Source organism: Prunus avium, chromosome 3 (genome assembly GCF_965620075.1).
Source record: "Prunus avium chromosome 3, drPruAviu1.hap1.1, whole genome shotgun sequence".
Classification (NCBI taxonomy): Eukaryota; Viridiplantae; Streptophyta; class Magnoliopsida; order Rosales; family Rosaceae; genus Prunus; species Prunus avium.
Genome location: NC_142286.1, coordinates 27,906,606 through 27,930,693, shown reverse-complemented (window position 1 = coordinate 27,930,693; position 24,088 = coordinate 27,906,606). Strand labels below are relative to the sequence as shown.

General features: G+C 41.2%; 2 protein-coding genes across 3 annotated transcripts in view; both read left to right on the top strand.

Annotated features, from left to right (window-relative positions):
- LOC110773784 (thaumatin-like protein 1) overlaps positions 1-18,238 on the top strand; it is a 29,009-nt gene extending 10,771 nt beyond the window's left edge. Inside the window, exons 3-5 of one of the 2 annotated variants that reach the window (XM_088250772.1) lie at positions 16,845-16,879; positions 17,538-18,061; positions 18,092-18,238. In XM_088250772.1, coding sequence (XP_088106898.1) covers positions 16,845-16,879; positions 17,538-18,039 — 537 coding nt within the window. In that variant the 3' untranslated portion in view covers positions 18,040-18,061; positions 18,092-18,238. Of the gene's footprint in view, positions 1-3,190; positions 4,164-8,888; positions 9,159-16,844; positions 16,880-17,537; positions 18,062-18,091 lie in introns of those variants that run through there. The other variant, XR_015834576.1, reaches the window with a different exon arrangement.
- A 530-nt stretch (positions 18,239-18,768) lies between these two features.
- LOC110773786 (sm-like protein LSM3B) lies at positions 18,769-22,248 on the top strand. The gene is made up of 5 exons (XM_088250778.1): positions 18,769-19,237; positions 19,520-19,672; positions 19,920-20,080; positions 21,216-21,311; positions 22,063-22,248. Exons 3-5 carry the CDS (start codon positions 19,964-19,966, stop codon positions 22,141-22,143), a joined length of 294 nt encoding a protein of 97 aa, XP_088106904.1. The 5' UTR covers positions 18,769-19,237; positions 19,520-19,672; positions 19,920-19,963; the 3' UTR covers positions 22,144-22,248.
- The last annotated feature ends 1,840 nt before the right edge of the window (positions 22,249-24,088 follow it).

The window sequence follows — 24,088 nt, the reverse complement described above, 5'->3', positions numbered from 1 at the left end:
AAGAATTCTTTAGCCCCTAACTCCTTGACCCTCTTAATATTAAACCCTTCCACATTCCGTCTCCCTTGCCCTTGGAGAGCTGTGGCCATGGTCTGAGTGAACTGGCTAGTGAATTGATTCAGCACTTGTTGGAAATCCGGCACATTGTCTCCCGCTTGTTCTCCAGTAGGTGGAGATGGAGGTGGAGATGGTGATGGAGATGAAGGTGGTGACGGAGATGGAGATGGAGGCGGAGGATTGGGTCCGTACCTCTGAGCACGACCACGACCTCTTATTCTGCCACCACGAGCATGCATGATTCTAAACCAAAGAAACCACAAAATCACTAGTGCCAGCACGCAAAAGAAGCATGAAAGTCACAAGAAACGAAACCTAATGCTCTGATACCAAGCTGACAGGACCCGCCCCGGATTTCCTCGGAACCCGGGTCGGATCCTGCCTAAATATCCGGCATTCTGCAGATGCCGGGCCCATGTACTAAAACCCGAGACTTTCTACCAAAATTTTGGCAGAGTCTCCCCTGTAAACAGGACATAACCCAAAAATTTCAACCTGTCAAAAACACAGATATTTATAACCCAACAGCCAGCATGCATTACACAATACATAGCGTTTACAAACTGTGTCCTCCGGCCTCAAAATACCAAAATTCTAACTGGGCAATAACAGAGCATCTAACAGAATTCAAAGAAAATAAAAGTGGGAAGGAAGTTTAACGATTTTACATAGCACAGAGGCCCTGAGAAGGCTCAAGTACTGAAGTTCGTGAAAACAGGAGCACAAGACACGGCACTGCGGCTCGTTCCAGTCAACTACTGGCTGTTGGGCGCAAAACAGAAAATTGTGAGTGGACAAAACAACGTTTAGTTCAATTTAAACCAAAGTAGTATAACCCCACTGTTAGAAAACCATGCATGAACTCAATACATTAAAAACCATTATATTCATACATATATAGTTTGCTCAACCCGAGCTAAATCCGAAATTCAGTGAAACTTGCAAATCAACCCATCCATCCATCCTTTCCATTATAAATCTCAAATCAAACTCTCAAAACCCGTGCCCATGGGCACGACGAGCGAGGAAGTATCCTCACTCAAAAACAAGAACAAAGGAATAGCTATATAATATAAGAGATATTATATATATATATATATATATATATATATGACCCACCTAATTGTACCGGGGAAACAATCCAACAGGGGATTGTTGACTAGCTCACATTTATCAGCCCTCAAACGGACAATGTGGCTAGGGACAAGCCGTCCAACTGGGGGACTAACTCTCAGCCAGCACGTACGGACGAAGAATCAAGACTCGTACGCCTGTAAACAGTCCTACACACGCAGACTACCCAATTAAGGGTCTACAGCGACACCCCGTTAAGGTATGCCCCGGGTTCCGATATTTCCAAGTATCACATTTCCATAATCCATTCACAAATCCAGGGGGAGGTACACGGGGTAGTGCTTATAGCACTTCAAACTGACAATCTATACCACATCTTTCCACAACTCATAAAACAACCCCGTACTTCCCACACATAGCCCTCAAAGATAGATAACAATTCACATATATCAATTTATATATACTCAAGATACTTAGAATATCAAAACCCAGAAAATATACCAAATACTTACGAACATATTAGTTTCACTTTAAAGCACAAATTAACTGTCAGTAAATCCTTAAATTCTTATACATGCAATTTCCAAGATAAATCCATGCTATTTATTTGAAAACAAAGTCCACTCACAAGTAGTCCCAAGCTGCGTGACCCCGAGAGGGTCCTGCCTGCTCCGAAGGCGGAGTCGGATTACCTATTTCAGAATAGGAATACGATATAAAAATCCAACTCTTCAAAATAAGACTTTAAAATAAAAACCTAATTTTCCCGGGTTTCTAGTACGCACGAGGAACGAGACACTCCTAGGGTCCACCTAAGAGTTTCAAACGCTGAAAAAGTCTTGGAAGACACTCGGTCAACCGGACGGTCAAAACTCACGATCGAACGGTTATCGTAAATCATAAACTTTAAATTATTGAACCGGAACATCCGGGGCTCCGATTCACAATCCGTGAATTCCTATGCGATCCTAGGAATACCTGGAACAACATACGTGAAATTGGGTTTGATCCAACGGGCCAAACACATCGAACCCAAAAATCACAGATTAGGTAAAATTCGTTCGAGGCCCAAACGATATCCAAATTGAGATCCGTAAACTCCTACGCACTCGTGACAACACAAGGATCATTCTAGGATAAAGTATGACCTCTGTCGGACTGCCCACGCGCCGCCCCACGCGCTGCCGCGCGTGGGTGGCTTGATCACAATTCCGGTGACCGGAAAAACTTAGTATTTTGGCTCCAAACTCCTAACCTAGGTAATACACCTAATTTGGAACCACTTTTCTTCTTGGGTGAAGGTCAGAAAATGGCCAGAAGTAGCCGGAAATCCCAACTGAAAACTGGCTGAAGCTAAATTTCGAAATTTGACTTGTAATCTTTCAAAATTTTGGGAAACCTATCCAATAGGCAGCTAGAGCACGAAAAATAGATGAAATTTCATACCTTACTTGTCAAAATCGGTTGAGAAACGAAGGAGAACGAAAGTGTTGAAGTTTCATGACTTTTCTGAAATTTTCCAGCAGCTTTTGCTGCGTTTTCCGGAGGCTGCAGCGGCTGGCGACGGCAGAGATGGCGGGGGAGGAGACGGCAGGGCCGGGCCGGTGAGCTTGGCTCCGACGGTGGGGGCTACGGTGGTCAGTGGTGGTGGCTGGGGGTTTTGCAGAGAGAGAGAGAGAGTCGACGGGAGAGAGAGAAACGCACGGGAGAGAGAGAGGGAAATGAGAGAAAATAATCAGACTTTCTGATTTTAACAAAAATTCATTTCTGAAAATAATTCCAAATAGACCCTCGATGATTTTTCAACCATAACTTCTTCGTTTCAAATCCGAATCGAGCCTACCGCGTGTCTACGGACTCGGCTCAGTACCACCTTTCTAAAAACACCACCCAATGCTCCAAACTCTCTCCGGATAAAAATGACCCTTTTTGCCCCCACTTCAAGGGCAAAATTGGAAATTCCAAATTTTAATTAAATTAAAACCAATCTTAATAATATTTTGGGTCGGGATGTTACACTTGGCTTACTGATTTGGAGAGAATTTTTGATGTCTTACAGTGTCCAGAGGAAGACAAGGTACGGTTGTCTGTCTTCCTTCTGAAAGGGAATGTGTATCATTGGTGGAAAACGGTCAGGAGAGCTGATATGACTTGGGAGGATTTCCAGCGCGTCTTCTTCGTGCAGTTTTACCCGCATTCTTACCGGAATGCGAAGAAGATTGAATTTCAGCAATTGACTCAAGGAAATATGACCGTGTTTGAATATGAGCAGAAATTCAATGAGTTATCAAGGTTTGCACCGGACATGGTAGCCACTGAAGAAGAGAAGTGTATGCGATTTGAATATGGTTTATGGTTGGAGATTCAGGGTAAGGTTACTGCTACTCCACATACTTCTATGAGGGCACTGGCTGAAGCTGCTGATAGAGTGGAAAGAACAATCAGACTGACTACTGGTGGACGAAGTAGAGACATGTCAGGAATTGGTGGACCGAGTCAGGGTCCATCAAAGAGAGGATCCAGCTCCAGTTCAGCAGGTAGTAGCTGGTCCGGTGGACGGAGATCTAGCTCCAGTAGTGGTCGGTCTAGCGCTCGACCAGTATGGAGCCAGCATTCAGGACAGCAGTCGGTGGCCGGTACAAGTTGCCATTTCTGTGGACAGACAGGACATCTCAGGAGGGATTGTCCATTACGTGGGTAGACTAGTGGTCCCACCCAGAGGAGCGGAGTTACCTGTTTTCAGTGTGGACAGCCTGGGCACTATAGGAGTGAGTGTCCACTTTTCACTGTTGGTGCTACTACGGGACAGGTGACTGGGGCCCAGCAAGGGCAAAGCGGTAGAGGACATGGTCAGACCCGGGGTGGAGCATCTTCTTCTGCAGCCGGTTCTTCTTCGAGCAGTGGGGTTCAGTCCACTTTTCGTGGACGAGGCGGTAGGAGTCAGAGGGGCCAGCCGGGGCGTGCTACTACTCAGGCACGTGTATTCTCTATGACACAGCAGGAGGCCCAGGCCACACCGGATGTTATCACTGGTATGGTTCCTATTTTTGGTTACCTTGCACGTGTTTTGATAGATCCCGGGGCTACCCATTCATTCATTGCAAGTAGCTTTGTTCCTTATGCCAGTGTTAGACCCACACCCATGGCAGGAAGTTTTAGTATTTCTTTACCTACGGGGGATGTCCTGTTTGCGGACATGGTATTCAGAGGTTGTTATGTTCAAGTGGGAGATGCAATGTTAGATGCGAATTTGATTCCCTTGGACTTGGTAGATCTTGACATTATCTTGGGAATGGATTGGTTAGAAAAGCATCATGCATCGGTAGATTGTTTCAGGAAGGAGGTCGTGTTTAGAAGTCCGGGACAACCTGAAGTCATGTTCTGTGGAGAGCGTAGAGTTCTTCCTTCTTGTCTTATCTCGGCCATCACGGCAAAAAGGTTACTTAAGAAGGGATGTGTGGGGTATTTAGCCCACATCATTGATACTCAGGAGATCACTTTGAATCTGGAAGATGTTCCTATTGTTCGTGAGTTTCCAGATGTCTTTCCGGATGATCTTCCTGGTTTACCTCCTCAGAGAGAAACTGAGTTCACTATCGAACTCCTTCCAGGCACGAATCCAATTTATCAAGCTCCTTATAGGATGGCACCAGCAGAGTTGCGGGAGTTGAAGATTCAATTACAGGAGTTGGTTGATCTTGGATTTATTCGACCTAGTGTTTCCCCTTGGGGTGCACCGGTGTTGTTTGTAAAGAAGAAGGATGGAACCATGAGGCTGTGTATTGATTACAGACAATTGAACAAGGTGACAGTGCGTAATCGATATCCCTTACCTCGAATCGATGATTTGTTTGATCAATTAAAAGGAGCCAAGTATTTCTCTAAGATCGATCTGAGATCGGGTTACCATCAACTGAGAGTACGAGAGGAGGATGTTCCGAAGACAGCATTCAGGACTCGTTACGGCCATTATGAGTTCTTAGTGATGCCTTTCGGATTGACTAATGCTCCAGCAGCGTTTATGGATCTCATGAACAGAGTGTTCCGACCGTACTTGGATCGCTTTGTGATTGTATTCATAGACGACATCCTTGTCTATTCCAGAACTTTGGAGGGTCATAAGAAGCATCTAAGGTTGGTATTGAAGACTTTGAGAAGGAAGCAGCTGTATGCCAAGTTCAGCAAGTGTCAGTTTTGGTTGGATAGAGTGGAATTTCTCGGCCATGTGATATCAGCAGAAGGAATCTATGTAGACCCTCGGAAAATAGAAGCAGTCGTAAATTGGGTGCAACCCACTAGTGTGACAGAAGTACGAAGTTTTCTGGGGCTAGCAGGTTATTATCGTCGGTTCGTGGAAGGATTCTCGGTGATAGCAGCACCTCTTTCACGGTTAACGAGAAAAGATGTTCAGTATGAGTGGACGGAGGAGTGTGAATAGAGTTTTCAAGAGTTGAAGACGCGGTTAACCACCGCACCTGTTTTAGCTCTTCAAGACAATTCAGGGAACTTTGTGATCTTTAGTGATGCATCATTACAAGGTCTGAGATGTGTTTTGATGCAGCATGATCGGGTGATTGCTTATGCCTCAAGGCAACTCAAGAAGCACGAGCAAAATTATCCTACACACGACTTGGAACTTGCCGCAGTGGTGTTCGCTCTCAAAATTTGGCGACACTACCTGTATGGTGAGACATGTCAGATCTTCACTGATCATAAGAGCCTCAAGTACATTTTCACTCAGAAGGAGTTGAACCTGAGACAACGACGTTGGATGGAGTTGATTAAGGATTACGACTGTACGATTGAGTATCATCCCGGTCGAGCCAATGTAGTAGCTGATGCTTTGAGGAGTATTAATGTGAGTATAGCTCATTTTAAAGGGGTTTATATTCCGTTGATGGGGGAACTACGGAAGGAAGAGGTAGAGTTGGAATGGAGTCAACAGGGTGCATTACTTGCTAGTTTGTATGTGAGGCCTATCCTGATCGAAAGGGTGATTGTAGCACAACTGGAAGATCCTAAGCTTTGTGTGATAAGATCAGAAGTAGAAAGTGGTATACGGAGGGATTATGCAATAAGAGAAGACGGAGCCTTAGTAACTGGAACTCGTCTCTGTGTACCCAGGAATGACGACCTGAAGAGAGAAATTATGGAGGAAGCTCACTGTTCAACTTATTCTATGCATCCAGGTAGTACTAAGATGTATCGGACTCTACGTGAGTACTACTTGTGGCCGCATATGAAAGGTGACATTGCTAAGTATGTGAGCAGGTGTCTAGTGTGCCAACAAGTGAAAGCAGAGCGACAGAAGCCTTCTGGACTTATGCAGCCACTCCCGATCCCTGAATGGAAGTGGGAGCATATTACAATGGATTTCGTTTTTAAACTTCCACGTTCTGCAAATGGGTATGACGGAATTTGGGTGATAGTTGATCGACTCACCAAATCAGCTCACTTCCTACCTGTAAAGGAAACCTATTCTTTGACGAAGCTGGCGAAGCTCTTTGTAGGTGAGATAGTGAGATTGCATGGAGCTCCTGTGTCCATTGTGTCGGACAGGGATGCTAGGTTTACCTCTCGATTCTGGAAGTGCCTACATGAGGCTATGGGCACCAGGTTACGTTTCAGTACTGCTTTCCACCCACAGACTGATGGACAGTCGGAAAGAACCATTCAGACTTTGGAGGACATGTTGAGATCCTGTGTGTTACAATTGAAAGGTAGTTGGGATACTCACCTTGCTTTGGTGGAGTTTGCGTATAATAACAGTTATCATTCGAGCATTGAGATGGCTCCGTTTGAGGCTTTATATGGGAGGATGTGTAGAACTCCAGTCTGTTGGAATGAGGTGGGTGATAGGAAAGTGGAAAAAGTGGATAGTATTCGGGACACGACTGAAAAGGTAAAGATGATTCGAGAGAAGCTTAAGACCGCACAAGATAGACAGAAGAGTTATGCGGACAATCGGTCCAAGGATCTTGAGTTTGCAGTTGGAGACTGGGTATTTTTGAAGTTATCTCCTTGGAAAGGTGTGATGAGATTTGGTAAACGTGGGAAGTTAAGTCCTCGTTATATTGGATCGTATGAGATCACAGAGCGTATCGGACCAGTTGCCTACAGACTTGCCTTACCTTCGGAACTATCTCGGATCCATGACGTTTTCTATGTATCCATGCTACGGAGGTACATGCCTGATCCTTCTCATATTTTGGAACAGCAACCCATGCAGTTGAGAGAAGATTTGTCATATGATGAGGAACCCGTACAAATTCTGGATAGAAAAGAGCAAGTGTTGCGCTCCAGATCTATCCCAATGGTGAAAGTGTTGTGGAGGAGTCAGACTGTAGAGGAAGCTACTTGGGAACCCGAGGAGCAGATGCGGGCCCAGTATCCTTACCTCTTCTATTGACAGGTACGTAAATTTCGAGGACGAAATTCTTTAAGGGGGGTAGATTGTAACATCCCGACCCAAAATATTATTAAGATTGGTTTTAATTTAATTAAAATTTGGAATTTCCAATTTTGCCCTTGAAGTGGGGGCAAAAAGGGTCATTTTTATCCGGAGAGAGTTTGGAGCATTGGGTGGTGTTTTTAGAAAGGTGGTACTGAGCCGAGTCCGTAGACACGCGGTAGGCTCGATTCGGATTTGAAACGAAGAAGTTATGGTTGAAAAATCATCGAGGGTCTATTTGGAATTATTTTCAGAAATGAATTTTTGTTAAAATCAGAAAGTCTGATTATTTTCTCTCATTTCCCTCTCTCTCTCTCCCGTGCGTTTCTCTCTCTCCCGTCGACTCTCTCTCTCTCTGCAAAACCCCCAGCCACCACCACTGACCACCGTAGCCCCCACCGTCGGAGCCAAGCTCACCGGCCCGGCCCTGCCGTCTCCTCCCCCGCCATCTCTGCCGTCGCCAGCCGCTGCAGCCGCCGGAAAACGCAGCAAAAGCTGCTGGAAAATTTCAGAAAAGTCATGAAACTTCAACACTTTCGTTCTCCTTCGTTTCTCAATCGATTTTGACAAGTAAGGTATGAAATTTTATCTATTTTTCGTGCTCTAGCTGCCTATTGGATAGGTTTCCCAAAATTTTGAGAGATTACAAGTCAAATTTCGAAATTTAGCTTCAGTTGGGATTTCCGGCTACTTTCGGCCATTTTCTGGCCTTCACCCAAGAAGAAAAGTGGTTCCAAATTAGGTGTATTACCTAGGTTAGGAGTTTGGAGCCAAAATACTAAGTTTTTCCGGTCACCGGAATTGTGATCAAGCCACCCACGCGCGGTAGCGCGTGGGCAGTCCGGCAGAGGTCATACTTTATCCTAGAATGATCCTTGTGTTGTCACGAGCGCGTAGGAGTTTACGGATCTCAATTTGGATATCGTTTGGGCCTCGAACGAATTTTACCTAATCTGTGATTTTTGGGTTCGATGTGTTTGGCCCGTTGGATCAAACCCAATTTCACGTATGTTGTTCTAGGTATTCCTAGGATCGCATAGGAATTCACGGATTGTGAATCGGAGCCCCGGATGTTCCGGTTCAATAATTTAAAGTTTATGATTTACGATAACCGTTCGATCGTGAGTTTTGACCGTCCGGTTGACCGAGTGTCTTCCAAGACTTTTTCAGCGTTTGAAACTCTTAGGTGGACCCTAGGAGTGTCTCGTTCCTCGTGCGTACTAGAAACCCGGGAAAATTAGGTTTTTATTTTAAAGTCTTATTTTGAAGAGTTGGATTTTTATATCGTATTCCTATTCTGAAATAGGTAATCCGACTCCGCCTTCGGAGCAGGCAGGACCCTCTCGGGGTCACGCAGCTTGGGACTACTTGTGAGTGGACTTTGTTTTCAAATAAATAGCATGGATTTATCTTGGAAATTGCATGTATAAGAATTTAAGGATTTACTGACAGTTAATTTGTGCTTTAAAGTGAAACTAATATGTTCGTAAGTATTTGGTATATTTTCTGGGTTTTGATATTCTAAGTATCTTGAGTATATATAAATTGATATATGTGAATTGTTATCTATCTTTGAGGGCTATGTGTGGGAAGTACGGGGTTGTTTTATGAGTTGTGGAAAGATGTGGTATAGATTGTCAGTTTGAAGTGCTATAAGCACTACCCCGTGTACCTCCCCCTGGATTTGTGAATGGATTATGGAAATGTGATACTTGGAAATATCGGAACCCGGGGCATACCTTAACGGGGTGTCGCTGTAGATCCTTAATTGGGTAGTCTGCGCGCGTAGGACTGTTTACAGGCGTACGGGTCTTGATTCTTCGTCCGTACGTGCTGGCTGAGAGTTAGTCCCCCAATTGGACGGCTTGTCCCTAGCCACATTGTCCGTTTGAGGGCTGATAAATGTGAACTATCCTAAGGTCAAGCTCCCCAAAATATGGTAGGCTACCAACCTAGTCAAGCCCCCCAAATATTGTAGGTGCCAAACATTGTAGGTGCCTAACTAACCTCCTTAATTGACTATTTACTAGCCACATTAATTGACTATTACTAGCCACATTAATTGACTAATAGACAACATAGCTAACAGCACAAAGGTCTGACAATGTGGCAGTGGAAGAGTTCCATAATTTAACTGTGCTAAGGGCTCCTCCAAACCCTGTCTTCCCAAATTCCTCTTATCACCATGGCTCGGCCTCAAACTTCTCTGAGGCAGTGCCGTGTAGATTAGTACTGCTGGAAGGCATGACTTTCAGCAGACTCACACCGGCAGATCATCTGCATGTGGCACAGAGGTCTGACAAGGTGGCAGTGGAAGAGTTCCATAATTTAACTCTGCTCCACGCGATCTTGGCTACAAATTTGGGCATGCGATTACTAGCGAGGACGCGAGAGTGTGCAGCGCTGAGTGAGGAGGTGGCTGCCTTGAATGCTTAAGTGGCAGACTTGCAGAAACGGCTCTACTATGCCAACCAGCATGTAGAAACACTGCAAAAGAGAAATGAGGACCATGTATAGCTATTGCAGGTTTTACAAGCAAGAGCAAATAGATGCAATTAGCATGAGGCCTCAGGTGGCTCAGAATACGAAAAGAAACATGTGATCCAGAAATCTATGTACGCATTTTCACAATTATGTTTGTAATCACATGTTATGAAATGAAATAAGCATTCAAGCCAAGTTTCTGATTGTACAATCTTAGAGCTAATACACAAAGCAAGAAAGGAACCCTCCACCCCGTATCATCCTCAAACCAGTGAATATGTGGAGATTTCCAACAGGGAGGTAAAACATATACTAGAGAAGACCATTGGTCCTACTCGCAAAGATTGGTCTACACGCCTCAATGATGTTCTATGGGCTTACCGAACCGCCTATAAGACTCCGATAGGTATGTCTCCATTTCGTTTAGTTTTTGGTAAATCTTGTCATCTTCTTGTTGAACTTGAACACAGGGCCCTTTGGGCAATCAAGAAGTATAACTTCAATATGAAGGAAGCAGAAGATCATAAAAGGTTACAACTAAGTGAATTGGATGAGCTTCGAAATAATGCATATGAGAATGCCAAAATCTACAAAGAGAAAACAAAGGCATATCAACTACACCATTAACCTTGAATTCCTTTCCCGTGCCAATTGGTTGGATCAACTACACCATAAGGATAGACATTAGTAATGACATATGGGCCAGTCCAACGGGATCAAAGCTTACTTGGAAAGAGCTTGAATCGAGAGTTAAAGAGTAATACTCTTTGCCCCACTTCAAATGACTTCCTAATGATATGTTTGTCATGATATGCCTTTGTTTTCTCTTTGTAGATTTTGGCATTCTCATATGCATCATTTCGAAGCTCATCCAATTCACTTAGTTGTAACCTTTTATGATATCCTGCTTCCTTCATATTGAAGTTATACTTCTTGATTGCCCAAAGGGCCCTGTGTTCAAGTTCAACAGGAAGATGACAAGGTTTACCAAAAACTAAACGAAATGGAGACATACCTATTAGAGTCTTATAGGCGGTTCGGTAAGCCCATAGAACATCATTGAGGCGTGTAGACCAATCTTTGCGAGTAGGACCAATGGTCTTCTCTAGTATATGTTTTACCTCCCTGTTGGAAATCTCCACATATTCACTGGTTTGAGGATGATACGGGGTGGAGGGTTCTTTTCTTACTTTGTGTATTAGCTCTAAGATTGTACAATCAGAAACTTGGCTTGAATGCTTATTTCATTTCATAACATGTGATTACAAACATAATTGTGAAAATGCGTACATAGATTTCTGGATCACATGTTTCTTTTCGTATTCTGAGGCCTCATGCTAATTGCATCTATTTGCTCTTACTTGTAAAACCTGCAATAGCTCTACATGGTCCTCATTTCTCTTTTGCAGTGTTTCTACATGCTGGTTGGCACATTAGAGCCGTTTCTGCAAGTCTGCCACTTGAGCCTTCAAGGCAGCCACCTCCTCGCTCAGCGCTGCACAGTCTCGCGTCCTCGCTAGTAATCGCATGCCCAAATTTGTAGCCAAGATCGCGTGGAGCACAGTTAAATTATGGAACTCTTCCACTGCCACCTTGTCAGACCTCTGTGCCACATGCAGATGATCTGCCGGTGTGACTCTGCTGACAGTCATGCCTTCCGGCAGTACTACTCTACACGGCACTGCCTCAGAGAAGTTTGAGGCCGAGCCATGGTGATAAAAGGAATTTGGCAAGACAGGGTTTGGAGGAGCCCTTAGCACAGTTAAATTATGGAACTCTTCCACTGCCACCTTGTCAGACCTCTGTGCCACATGCAGATGATCTGCCGGTGTGAGTCTACTGACAGTCATGCCTTCCGGCAGTACTATTCTACACGGCACTAATTGTATCTATTTGCTCTTACTTGTAAAACCTGCAATAGCTCTACATGGTCCTTATTTCTCTTTTGCAGTGTTTCTACATGCTGGTTGGCACAGTAGAGCCGTTTCTGTAAGTCTACCACTTGAGCCTTCAAGGCAGCCACCTCCTCACTCAGCGCTGCACACCCTCGCTAGTAATCGCATGCCCAAATTTGTAGCCAAGATCGCATTGAGCACAGTTAAATTATGGAACTCTTACACTGCCACCTTGTTAGACCTCTGTGCCACATGCAGATGATCTGCCGGTGTGAGTCTGCTGACAGTCATGCCTTCCGGCAGTACTACTCTACACGGCACTGCCTCAGAGAAGTTTGAGGCCGATCCATGGTGATAAAAGGAATTTGGGAAGACAGGGTTTGGAGGAGCCCTTAGCACAGTTAAATTATGGAACTCTTCCACTGCCACCTTGTCAGACCTCTGTGCCACATGCAGATGATCTGCCGGTGTGAGTCTACTAACAGTCATGTCTTCCGGCAGTACTATTCTACACGGCACTGCTTCAGAGAAGTTTGAGGCCGAGCCATGGTGATAAGAGGAATTTGGGAAGACAGACGGGGTTTGGAGGAGCCCTTATCTGGGCATTCGGTGCCGCAAGGGACAACTCAAGATTGAGATCATCGAGGTGAGTGGATGAGGATGCCATTGTGTTTCTTGATTATTTGATGTTTTTCTCTGAATTTTCAAGAAGAAATGCAGGGTACTTTTCCACTTAACCAAGACAAGGTTTAAATAGATATCTGCTAATGAGGGAGTCGACACCATTTCGGATTTCCCGAGCATTTTGCGGTCGGGTCCAATTAAAGGGGAGCATTTATACTTTTACTTTACTTTCTTTTTCTCTCTGTTTTCTGGTGTATTGTGTTTTGCGTGTATTTTTTTTCTTCGTTTGTCGCCTTTCCTTTATTTCAGTTTGGGAAGTGCATTTTGTTTTCTTTTCCATTTTCTTTTTATTTTGCAACTTTATTCTTTTATTTTCGAAAAAAAAAACCACCAATAATGCTGTAGAAATCACTTCACGGTGCTCGGTGTCTCGACCATAGGAGCTTTTAGTTTGGCCCTCTGGATGTTTTTTTCTGGGTCTTCACACACAACTTCTTGGGGCTCATCACTTGAGCTCCCAAAGATCGCAATCTTCGCTTCAGCACAACTTATCTCACGATCTAGTTGCTTGAGTTTACCCGGTCGGTCTAGGGCCTCCAGCTGCTTTCGTATGTCTTGAGAGTACAACTCTACCATCTTTGATAAGTTTTTATTCTCTTCCCGCAATACTTACAACTCATGTCAATTCACCTCCACTATACTTGCGCTCTCCGTTTTCAAGCTTGAGTTTACCTGGTCAGTCTAGGGCCTCCAGCTGCTTTCGCATGTCTTGAGAGTACAACTCTACCATCTTTGATAGGTTTTTATTCTCTTCCCGCAATACTTCCAGCTGATGTCGATTTACCTCCACTATCCTTGCCCTCTCCCTTTTCAAGCTTCTTATAATACTCTGACATTCCTCAACCAAACTCCGCTCCGCCGCCAACTGCGCCTTCAGTACCTCCACCTCATGGGACTTCGCAAGTAAGCGATGGCCCGCACTTGCGACAGATGCTGCACTTTGCACACTTAGTGCCAGGGCATCGCTCACAACCCGGTTGTCTTCCCTTGTCCCCAGAACACGTATATCTTTGGGAGTCACTAAATTTCTCGCCACTCCAAGGGCAACATCGTTGTCCAAGAGTATTGAGTCATTTACTGTCACGGGCCCCCGTACGGAGGCAAAGTAGGGCATCCATACTGGTTCCGTTGCTTGGCCCCATGTCTGAGTCGGTGGAGCTAGGTTGAGATCCAATGAAAATGGGTAGGAAGAGGCCATTTGATTTCTCACTTTCTTTACTTCTTTCTTTTCTCTTTTGTGTGTTTCTGCGTTTCTGTTTTTCACTCTCTCTTTGCCCTTTATAGACTTAGTTTTTGCTAAACCGTAGCCCCTGCGCTTCTGAGTTTCGCGCACCCCTACAGCTTATCTCCTTATGTCGCCGCACCCGTTCCCCAACTCCTTTAATTGAAATCTCACCTTTCAACACAGTCGAAAAAGTCATCACGCTGTTCCGATATGCCAATAATTCTGGCTTGGGAATGTGTGAGGGCCCTCTGCGCGTTGACACGTCACTCTTTTGGCCCGTGACCTACCAGGAACTGAGACATCGGGCCCCTCGTTCTTTCTTTTCAGAAATCTCGTTCCTTGTGCTTCTGACAACGCTTCTTTGTTTTTATTTTAAATAATAATAATAATAATCACAAAAATAACAAGAATAGAAAATAAGCGTTTGGGCTTTCCAATGGGTTGGACTTTTTCGAAATTTGGATTTCAGTTGCGTAGGACTATTTGTTAGGGTTTACTGTTTTGTTTTGTTTTTGTTTTTGCAATTGTGTTGTAGTTTTAATTCTTGTTTGTTCTTTTATTTAATTGCTTTAATCCCTGATGCCTAAATTTTTCAACATTAAGGACAATTTTTATTTCTAAGTTTGGGAAGGGGTAGCAAGTCATTTTCGTTTCACTTAATTTCTTGCTTTCTTTTATTTTGTTTTCTTTTCAGTTTTGAGTCATTTTATTTTCAAGTCACTTTCCGAACACATATGATGAGATTGTGATGAATGTTTACATGACTTGATTGAAAATGCTAAAAAATTTATTATTCACTAAATGACATCGTTCTAGCATGATATGTTTGAAACCCTCTATGCACTTGCCATTCGTTTCATAATTCTCCAATTGAAGGACTTGCATGATCCAAAGAATTGTATCAAGTATGAATTAGACTTGTATAACCATATAATGTGAGCTTTGAAGCCAAGTGACAATGGTGAAAGAAAAGAGAAAAGTTGTGGTTAAGTGACAATGGATTCAAATTTCAATTCCAAGTTTCGTTATTGGCCATAAAATAAATTGATGGTTGTTCAAATAGAAGAAAGAAGTGTGAATCAAAATAAGTGGAGGTATAAGGCTTTGTGGTCTATTTGGTCACATAAAAAAATGAAAATCTTAAGCATGAGGATTCAAAGTCTTGTAATCAACTATCTTATGCTCTTACATTGTGAGTTCCTTGGACTTTGTTGTATCCGTATCCTTCATTTCTCACTCACCTTACACCCTTAGCCCCATTACAACCTATAGTAAAGACCTAAATTGATCCTAAATGTCATGTGGTTGAATTGCACACATCTTTCAACTTTTAAGTGTTTGGCACCCTTCTTGATATCATAGTCATGCATGTTTTTCATCCTTCTATTGTGAGTTAAGTCCCTTATGGTTTAACTCTATTCTCATATTTATTATTTAGTAATGCATTGTAAACCTCTTCCGAGTGATTCATTTGTGATAGGACAACTTTTGTGAGAGTTGAAGTTACATTTGTGCTTGGTATGATTTTCGAAGTTGTGTGAAAACTGAAATTGGAGAATGAGTTGAATTTGGCCATCACACTACTACACTTTGAGCATGTTGTGTTTTGAACTTTGCCGACTTGTGAATGATGTCTAAACTGAGCTTTTTTTGTGAAAACTTTTAAGTCATTTGCATGAGTCGCTCTCTCTTTGGAAAGTGTTCAGAAAGATTGTTTCAAGTCTTGTTTTAGTTTCTGTTTTGCTCGAGAACTAGCAAAAGATAAGTTTGGGAAGTTTGTTCGGTCCATTTTTACACATGATTTATTATGTTATTCCCCTAATATTTTGATTTAGTTCTTGACATTTTATAGCTTTTTACTTCCTTTTTGTGTTTTCATAAGTTTTACCTTGGTTAGAATGAAAATGAGCTAAAAGTGCATTATTGGTAAACACCATGCTATTAGGATTCTTGTGATGTTCATATTCTCTTTGAACTTACTGGGTTTTCCTTGTAATTGAATCGAAGTACTAAGCACACCTAAGTTCAGTTATGGGGAGGCCACGAGTATTGTAGCACTAACCCTGCACTCTACTTATTTTAGAGAGAATCATGCATCTTAAGCCATTAAATCCGGTCTTGATTGCGAACATCTTCATCAGCACGTTTAGAGTTCATCACTTGAGTATTCACGAACTTGAGTAAGATTGTTTAGGGTGGATTCCGAAACCTTAGTATTTGTTACTTTGTACTTTCACACTTTGACAACTCATGTCTGCCATTCTCATTTAAGTTTAAAGTTCATTTACTTTCATGCATTAAAAATAGGTCACTCAAATCAACTCAAACCCCCCCAACACTTTGTGTGTGTTTGTGTTGTTGGAAACGTTGTGTGTTTTCTTCATTGAATTCTGTTTATTTCCGTAATTGTTTTTGACTTTTGGTCCACATTATGTTCTTTGTTTTTCTGTGCTGAATCCAACCATATAAAGAACTTGAAATTTGGACAAACGGTTGGAAAGTTATAATTGAAAAACTGGACAGAGGTCGAAACTAAAAAACAGAGAAAACGAATCTGCCAAAAAAGACTGGTCGTTACTGTTCAGGCGACCGGTCGCCAGCATTGTTCATGTACTGTTCACAGGTGATACAGTGGTGATAAAAGGGTGATAGGAAGTGCTGTTTGTGTTTTTCTTTGGTTTCTTGTTTTGTTTCTTTTCTTTTACCTTTCTTTACTCATTTTTACTTTCCAATTTGTTTTGTGCGTGTGTGGTGTGTTAAATAAGTGTTCTTTACGTACTCAAATTAGAACTTGTAGAAAGTCGACAGTTCTTCGTGGGATTGACCCTGTACATACATAATCTATACCTCAATAGATTCGTGCACTTGCGGGTATTTTTAATTGGTTGTTTGCACATTTATTTGTGTCAGTTATGAATACAACAATTTTTGAATATGATTCTTGGTGATGTTGAAGAAATTGTTACTTCTGTAGAAATTGATGATGAAACTTATGAAGAGATTGTCCGGGTATGTGACTCATTTCTTTTCCTTTAGTTCATTTCTTTTCCAATAAATTTTAATTTGTAATATTGTTTTCCTGGTGGAGTAAATTGCATGAATAACAAAAAAAAAAAAATTGTAACTTTAAACCATGGGATAGAACTGCTGTAGTGACGGTACGCTCAGGTTCCAGAGGCAATACTCTTTATTACCTATGGGTGTGCTCACCTAGATCTGAATGTTTCTGCATTACCACTGTGGACTTTGCTAAATTTTGGAAAACTTCTGCCTTTGGAAATTTATGCTCAGCCAGATATGAAAAAAAAAAAACCGTGGATTCTGTCTATTGAACCCTTGATAGGTCACATCTGCTCCTGAGTGAGTTTAAGTTGCCGGTCATTTATCTTATCATCAAAAGATGACTGCAGTGAAACTAATATAAGTTAAGTAAACATCTTGTTTTGTCTACAATTCATAACCAAACAACGTATCAAATAAATTGCTTTTAGCTCAAGGCATTACCATTGAGAATGGGTTAGAGCTAATTCATGAAATAGATGGTTGTGTATTGAAATATTAACATTGATATAGACAATCAAAACCCTAAAACGTAATTAACGAAGAAAAGGTACAAAATGATGATAAATATTTGTTTGGTTTTTCTTCAACTATATTCATGAACTAGGTGCTCCACGGACGCATCAGGAAAGTTCACTTGTGCCACAGCAGATTGTGGCTCTGGCCAAGTCTCATGCAACGGTAACGACGCAGTTCCGCCAGCTACATTAGTAGAAATCACTATTGCTCCGAACGGGGGTCAAGATTTCTACGACGTTAGTCTTGTTGACGGCTTCAACTTACCCATGGCCGTGGCTCCACAAGGTGGCACCGGCGAGTGTAAGGCCTCAACTTGCCCTGCCGATGTAAACGCGGTGTGCCCGGCTGAGTTACAAGTGAAGGGATCTTATGGAAGCGTAATTGCGTGCAAGAGCGCTTGCTTAGCGTTTGACGAGTCAAAATACTGTTGCACTCCACCTAACGACAAGCCGGAGACATGCCCTCCCACTGACTACTCTAAGCTCTTTAAGGACCAGTGCCCACAAGCTTATAGCTATGCTTATGATGACAAGAGCAGCACCTTTACATGCAATGCTAGCCCTGACTACCTCATCACATTCTTCCCATAAGCATATATATATATATATATATATATATATATATATATATATATATATATATGGGATCTTATATGTTATGATATTATACATGTAGTTCCCAATAATAGAAAAGAATAAATAAATTTCCTGGATCTTGACACATTGTTGATGTCAAGAATTTGTAATGCAGACGATCAAATAAAGGAATAAATGTTTGGATTTTTTTTTCGTTCATGGCTTTCAAATTTTTGTTTCCGTCATTTTTTTTATACGATGCATTATTTCCAGCAACAAAGCATGAGCATACTGCTAGAAAAAGCACTCAGTACCTTGGACTCGCATGCTTCACGGATTTGACTAGCATTGATTGCTCTTTGGACGTGGACTTGTAAAAACATGAAGGGAGGAACCCAGATGTTAGAAATGAGGGGTGTAAATGGAATAAATGAAGCCTTTGAGGTAAGGTTGTAATTATGCCAAACCTCAGGGGGTTTAACTGAAAATATCCCTAATGTGTTATTTGACTCCATTTTTCCTGAAGGTATACTGGTGAAATACCCCCTGAATTTGTACCTCGCTTTCAATTAGCCCTCTATCCTTTTTTAAAAAAAAATTATAGAAAAAAAAACAAAACAAAACAAAACAAAAAACCCTCCCAACAACCATCACCTTTCTTCACACCATCACCACCACACCTCTCCCCACCATTGCATCACCAAACCTCTTACCCAACCCCAGATCTAAGGCCACCCCCTTCCTCACCTCCACCTCCCCTCTTAGCAGCCCACCCTCCTACAGCCACCACACACACACTCTCTCTCTCTCTCTCTCTCCCCCAAAAAATTTACTCTACACACCCAATCACCACAACCAACCACTCATCTCACTGACACAAAACAACTCCTCCCTATCCTTCAAACTTAACCAGTCCAATGCCATCACAGCAGCCAATGATCCATCCCCTTCCCCACCTGCAATCAACCCTCACATCCAAAAAACCCAAAATGAAAACCTTATCCCCACCCACAGACCCAAACCCATTTCGCACCGTCCTCCTCCTCCAATTGTAGCTTCTTCATGCGCTCGGAGGTCGGGTCCCACATAGGAGCAGAGGTTGGTCTTCCATTCACGGTTTATGTGTCTGTGGCTGTGGTTGATTTGGGGAAGAAGGGATTGTAGAGAGTGGGAGAGACAGAGAGAGACAGAGAGATACAAAGAGATATGGAAGGTGAGGTTTTTTTTTATTTATAAACTTTATTTATATTATTATTATTTCAAATTTCAAATTATTTTATATTTTTTTCATATGAAAATGACCAATTTGCCCTCATATTTAACGGAAAATTGGATGAAATGTTGTAGATTTAGACGGAGGGGGGAAATTGGCCAAAAAAAGAGTTCATATCCTTAATTTTCTAAAAAAAAGAATAGGGAGTTAATTGAAAATTAGGTACAAGTTTAGGGGTCAAATCACTAGTATACCCTTTACTGAACGTGTATTTGTACGTAGGGCAAATCACTAGTATACTATTCCTTACTATTCCTCAGTTCCCTCAACACCATTGCGACGCTCAACAGTTCCGATCCAGCGACGACATCCGCTTGAAGATATTTCTTCGACGTCAGCTCTGCTCGGGCTTTCCAATTTTATTTTCAGTTCAAGGTAACCACTTTTCTCTCTCTTCCTATAGTTCGTGATTCTTACAAGCTCAAAGTTAGAGTTATGCAATGATTTGGGTTTTCAGATTTTTTAAATAGGGATAATTAATTACAGTGTTGGTTTTGGTTTCTGGGGTTTTTGATTTAGGCTGGAAGGGCTAATTAATTGTAATATTATTTTGGGTTTTTGGGGTTTTCGATTGTGATTTTGGTTTGTGGGTTGTTGATTAACCTGTGAGCGCGGCAAACAGGTACCCGTTGGAGATATTGAATTGCTTTCTGAGCAAACTAAGAGATGGCGAGTGAGGAAGAGAGTGCCGTGAAGGAGCCGTTGGATCTGATACGGCTCAGCCTCGACGAGCGCATCTACGTCAAGCTCCGCTCCGACCGTGAGCTCCGCGGTAAACTCCATGTACGTCTCCACACCCCTACCACGCCTCTTACTCTGCCCTAAATTTGGTTTTGTCTACTTTCTGAGTTGTTCTAATTAGGGTTCTAGATTTGGCAAAAACTAAAAATGAAGAGAAAAGAAAGTTTAGGGTTTAAAAGTATGCTGCTTTGGTGTTAAGTGGTGAATGGAAATTAGGGTTCTTTCTTATGATATGCGTAAAGTATACAATATCTGTTTTCTTTTATTATTTTCCAAGGAAAAGCCATAACCTTTTTCTTTTTTTGCAGTTTCTATAATTGTCTGTTTTTGCGTTTGGGTTCATTGGGAAAAGTGATATGAATGAATGAACTCGAGTCTTTTCATTTTATTGCAATTCTAAGTATTTTTGCTTCTAGTTTTTTGTAAGTTTTAAATTTTCTTTCAAATGTTGGAGCTTGTTGAATATGGAAAGATACTTACAGTGGTTACTTTGACACTACTATGATTATGGCACTGATGATGGTGGTCTATTGGTGGTTAATATTATATAGTTTATCAATTCTAGAGTGATGATTTAGTTTGCTCTTCGCCTCATCTTATCATGAAATTTTACCTACTATATTCTCCCATTAACTGATCTAGGCAAAATGTGTGGCTGTATAAGAAATCTGTAGCCATCTTTATTGCTTTTTCAGAGTTAAATCCTCTCTTTTCTTATTATTGAATTCAAATTTTAAATTATGTAAGCGGATGGATCTTGGGTGATTCTGTTGACTTTTTGAGTAAGGAATACTTCTTAGCCAGCATTGCAATTGTCATAAGAGTTATGCTAAGCCAACCAGTGATGCTTTCCAAATCATCTTTCTTTTCCCCTTCACCTTTGTTTGCGTGTTCCTCAAAAGTACTTCTAATCAAACAATGAATAATATGTCCTAAAGAACAGAAAATAAAAATTACAAGTTGTTGGTTCAGAAGGTTGTTATGTGAGGACCAATTGTCGAACTTGATGCAATGACATTAGGGATTAGGAGAGGGGGGGAGGGTGAATGAGAAAGTTTCTTGTATGTTTACAATTATGTCAGCTGGTTCTGCTAATTGTTACTTATGACAATAATAATTGTGGTTATAAAGCTTAGTGTCTGATTCTTATTTTGTTGTTTCAAATCTGGCTTTGCAGGCTTATGATCAACACTTGAATATGATTCTTGGTGATGTTGAAGAAATTGTTACTTCTGTAGAAATTGATGATGAAACTTATGAAGAGATTGTCCGGGTATGTGACTCATTTCTTTTCCTTTAGTTCATTTCTTTTCCAATAAATTTTAATTTGTAATATTGTTTTCCTGGTGGAGTAAATTGCATGAATAACCAAAAAAAAAAATTGTAACTTAAACCATGGGATAGAACTGCTGTAGTGACGGTACCCTCAGGTTGTTCCAGAGGCAATACTCTTTATTACCTATGGGAGTGCTCACCTAGATCTGAATGTTTCTGCATTACCACTGTGGACTTTGCTAAATTTTGGAAAACTTCTGCCTTTGGAAATTTATGCTCAGCCAGATATGAAAAAAAAGAAGTGTGGATTCTGTCTATTGAACCCTTGATAGGTCACATCTGCTCCTGAGTGAGTTTAAGTTGCCAGTCATTTATTTTATCATCAAAAGATGACTGCAGTGAAACTAATATAAGTTAAGTAAACATCTTGTTTTGTCTTTTACAATTCATAACCAAACAACGTATCAAATAAATTGCTTTTAGCTCAAGGCATTACCATTGAGAATGGGTTAGAGCTGATTCACAAAATAGATTGTTGTGTATTGAAATTTAACATTGATATAGAGAATCAAAACCCTAAAACGTAATTAACGAAGAAAAGGTACAAAATGATGATAAATATTTGTTTCGTTTTTGCATTTGGTGTTAACATAGATCCTTACTTGTTTGGTCTGGTATGTTTTGGCTGTTGTTACTCGCTTGGTCCTGTTTTAGAAAATGACCTTTTTTTCCCCCTTCTTCCATTGCAGACGAAAAAACGGACTGTTCCCTTTCTCTTTGTCAGAGGAGACGGGGTCATCCTTGTTTCACCTCCCTTAAGAACAGCTTGATTTAGTTACTTCTATTGGGAAATCAATTGTTGGACATTTAACAAATCTCACTCTCCGTTATTCTACTTTTAAATTTCTAAATGAATGAGATTTTTTGAATGGCAACTACGTAGGATCAAATTTCCAACTGTTCTTTGATGCAGCCAAAAGAATGGTATGTTAAGTGACTAGTCTCTATCCACCCTTTTGTTTTTTGTCCCGCAGTCGGAAGTATGATCTCAATAAATTCTTGCCCAGCCCCAGTCTTTAAAACAATTCAGAGGGTTTAGGCCATCCTCGCTTCAGCAAAAAAGCCGGGGAATTGGTCAGCTCAAGGGTCACCTAATTTGTGGCTGAGATTTGATTCCAACGGAAATCTAAAGGCTGCCATTCAAAGCAACCAACGGTAACTAAACAAAACATATATTTAATCTAATGGCTATTAATTTGGACCGCCCAGATTTGAAGTTGAATGCAATACAAGAGCTGAAATTTGAAGGGCTGCAACGGCTAGCAGTCAGAATTTCTGCAATTTTTTCCCTTCTTTTTAACGGCTATTTCAACAACTTTTCCTATATATATGTCAAACTCATTTCACACAATTTTCACATCTATGTTTATTTACCTTGCTCATTCACAAAGGGTTTTTTTCTTGTCCTTCTACTCTCATTTTACTTGCACCAATGGGAGATGACGAAGAAGGTTCCAATAAAAATGGTGCAAATTGCTCCATCCACGAAGATGTAGCTCTATGCCGAGCCTCAACTATGACGTCTCCAATGCCTACTCCCAATTCTCTCAACGATAACGAATCGATGGAGTCTGTTTCGGTAACCCAAAATGTCCCAGAAACCGCAAACCTCCTTCGAAGGCCTAGTGGAAACAAAAAGGCTAAAGAACAAAAAAGAAGGGATATTATGCATGATCTCATTGATCAAGGTAATGCTATGGCTAAAGTCATAAAGTCTTACAAAGAAAGTTATGACAAGAACAAAGAGTTTAAGGTTATGATTATGGAAACTTCTACAATTGAAACTCCGGCTAGAAGAGCCAAAGTTAAAGAGAAACAAAAGGAGATTATGGCGAAACAAGCCTCCCGTTGTCTGAACTTTGACGATGACATCTATCATCCCAAACCGCCACCGGATGACTCCTAGAAAGGAGTGATTATCATGGATTTGTTTTATTGTATGTTATTATAGTTTGTTCAAATTTCAGGGCATGTTCGAAGTTTAAGAAGTAAAGTGTTGTTATTTCGTGTCATAAATGAATGGTTATGGGGCTGCCTCGGCGAGATCATCCACCACAAGATACACATTAAGGTGTAGAAGACTTGGCATTGCCATCACAATCATATGTGAAGAATTATGAATGTCTTCAAAATCTCCCAATATCTTCCCGGTCGCAAAGAGAGCTTGAAGGATCTCTAAACATCCTTACGATAAACCTCTTGCATTCTAGAGAATAATTTTATTTTTATTTTATAGTCTTTGAGGCTCTGAAATTGATTGGGCGATAATGGTCCATTTGGGATATATACATCTGTAAGATAGTATCCGTGCTTGTATTCTCTATTATTAATATTAAGGGTGCAAGTTGGATTGGAAATTTCGATTCCGATTGATTTCAATCCGAAAACTTCCAATTTTGGTGAGTACAAATCAATTAGGACATTTGAAAGTTCCAAAATCTGAAAATTCTGAATTTTTTTATATTAGAATTGAAATGTATCTCAAATTTTCAAGTTCGGAAATATTTTGAGGGTTCAAGTTTAGACTACATAATGACTAATTTCATGTTAAACTAAATATAATTTAATAACCAAATAGATATAGACAAGTTATTTTATAAAGACTAACAACAGTGGGCGGAACCACCTACAAGGTTTTTGAAGATTTTTTTAAAACCTATTGTAGCCTGTGTTGTTTTTAAAGAAAATAAAATTAAACCTATATAACCCACCAAC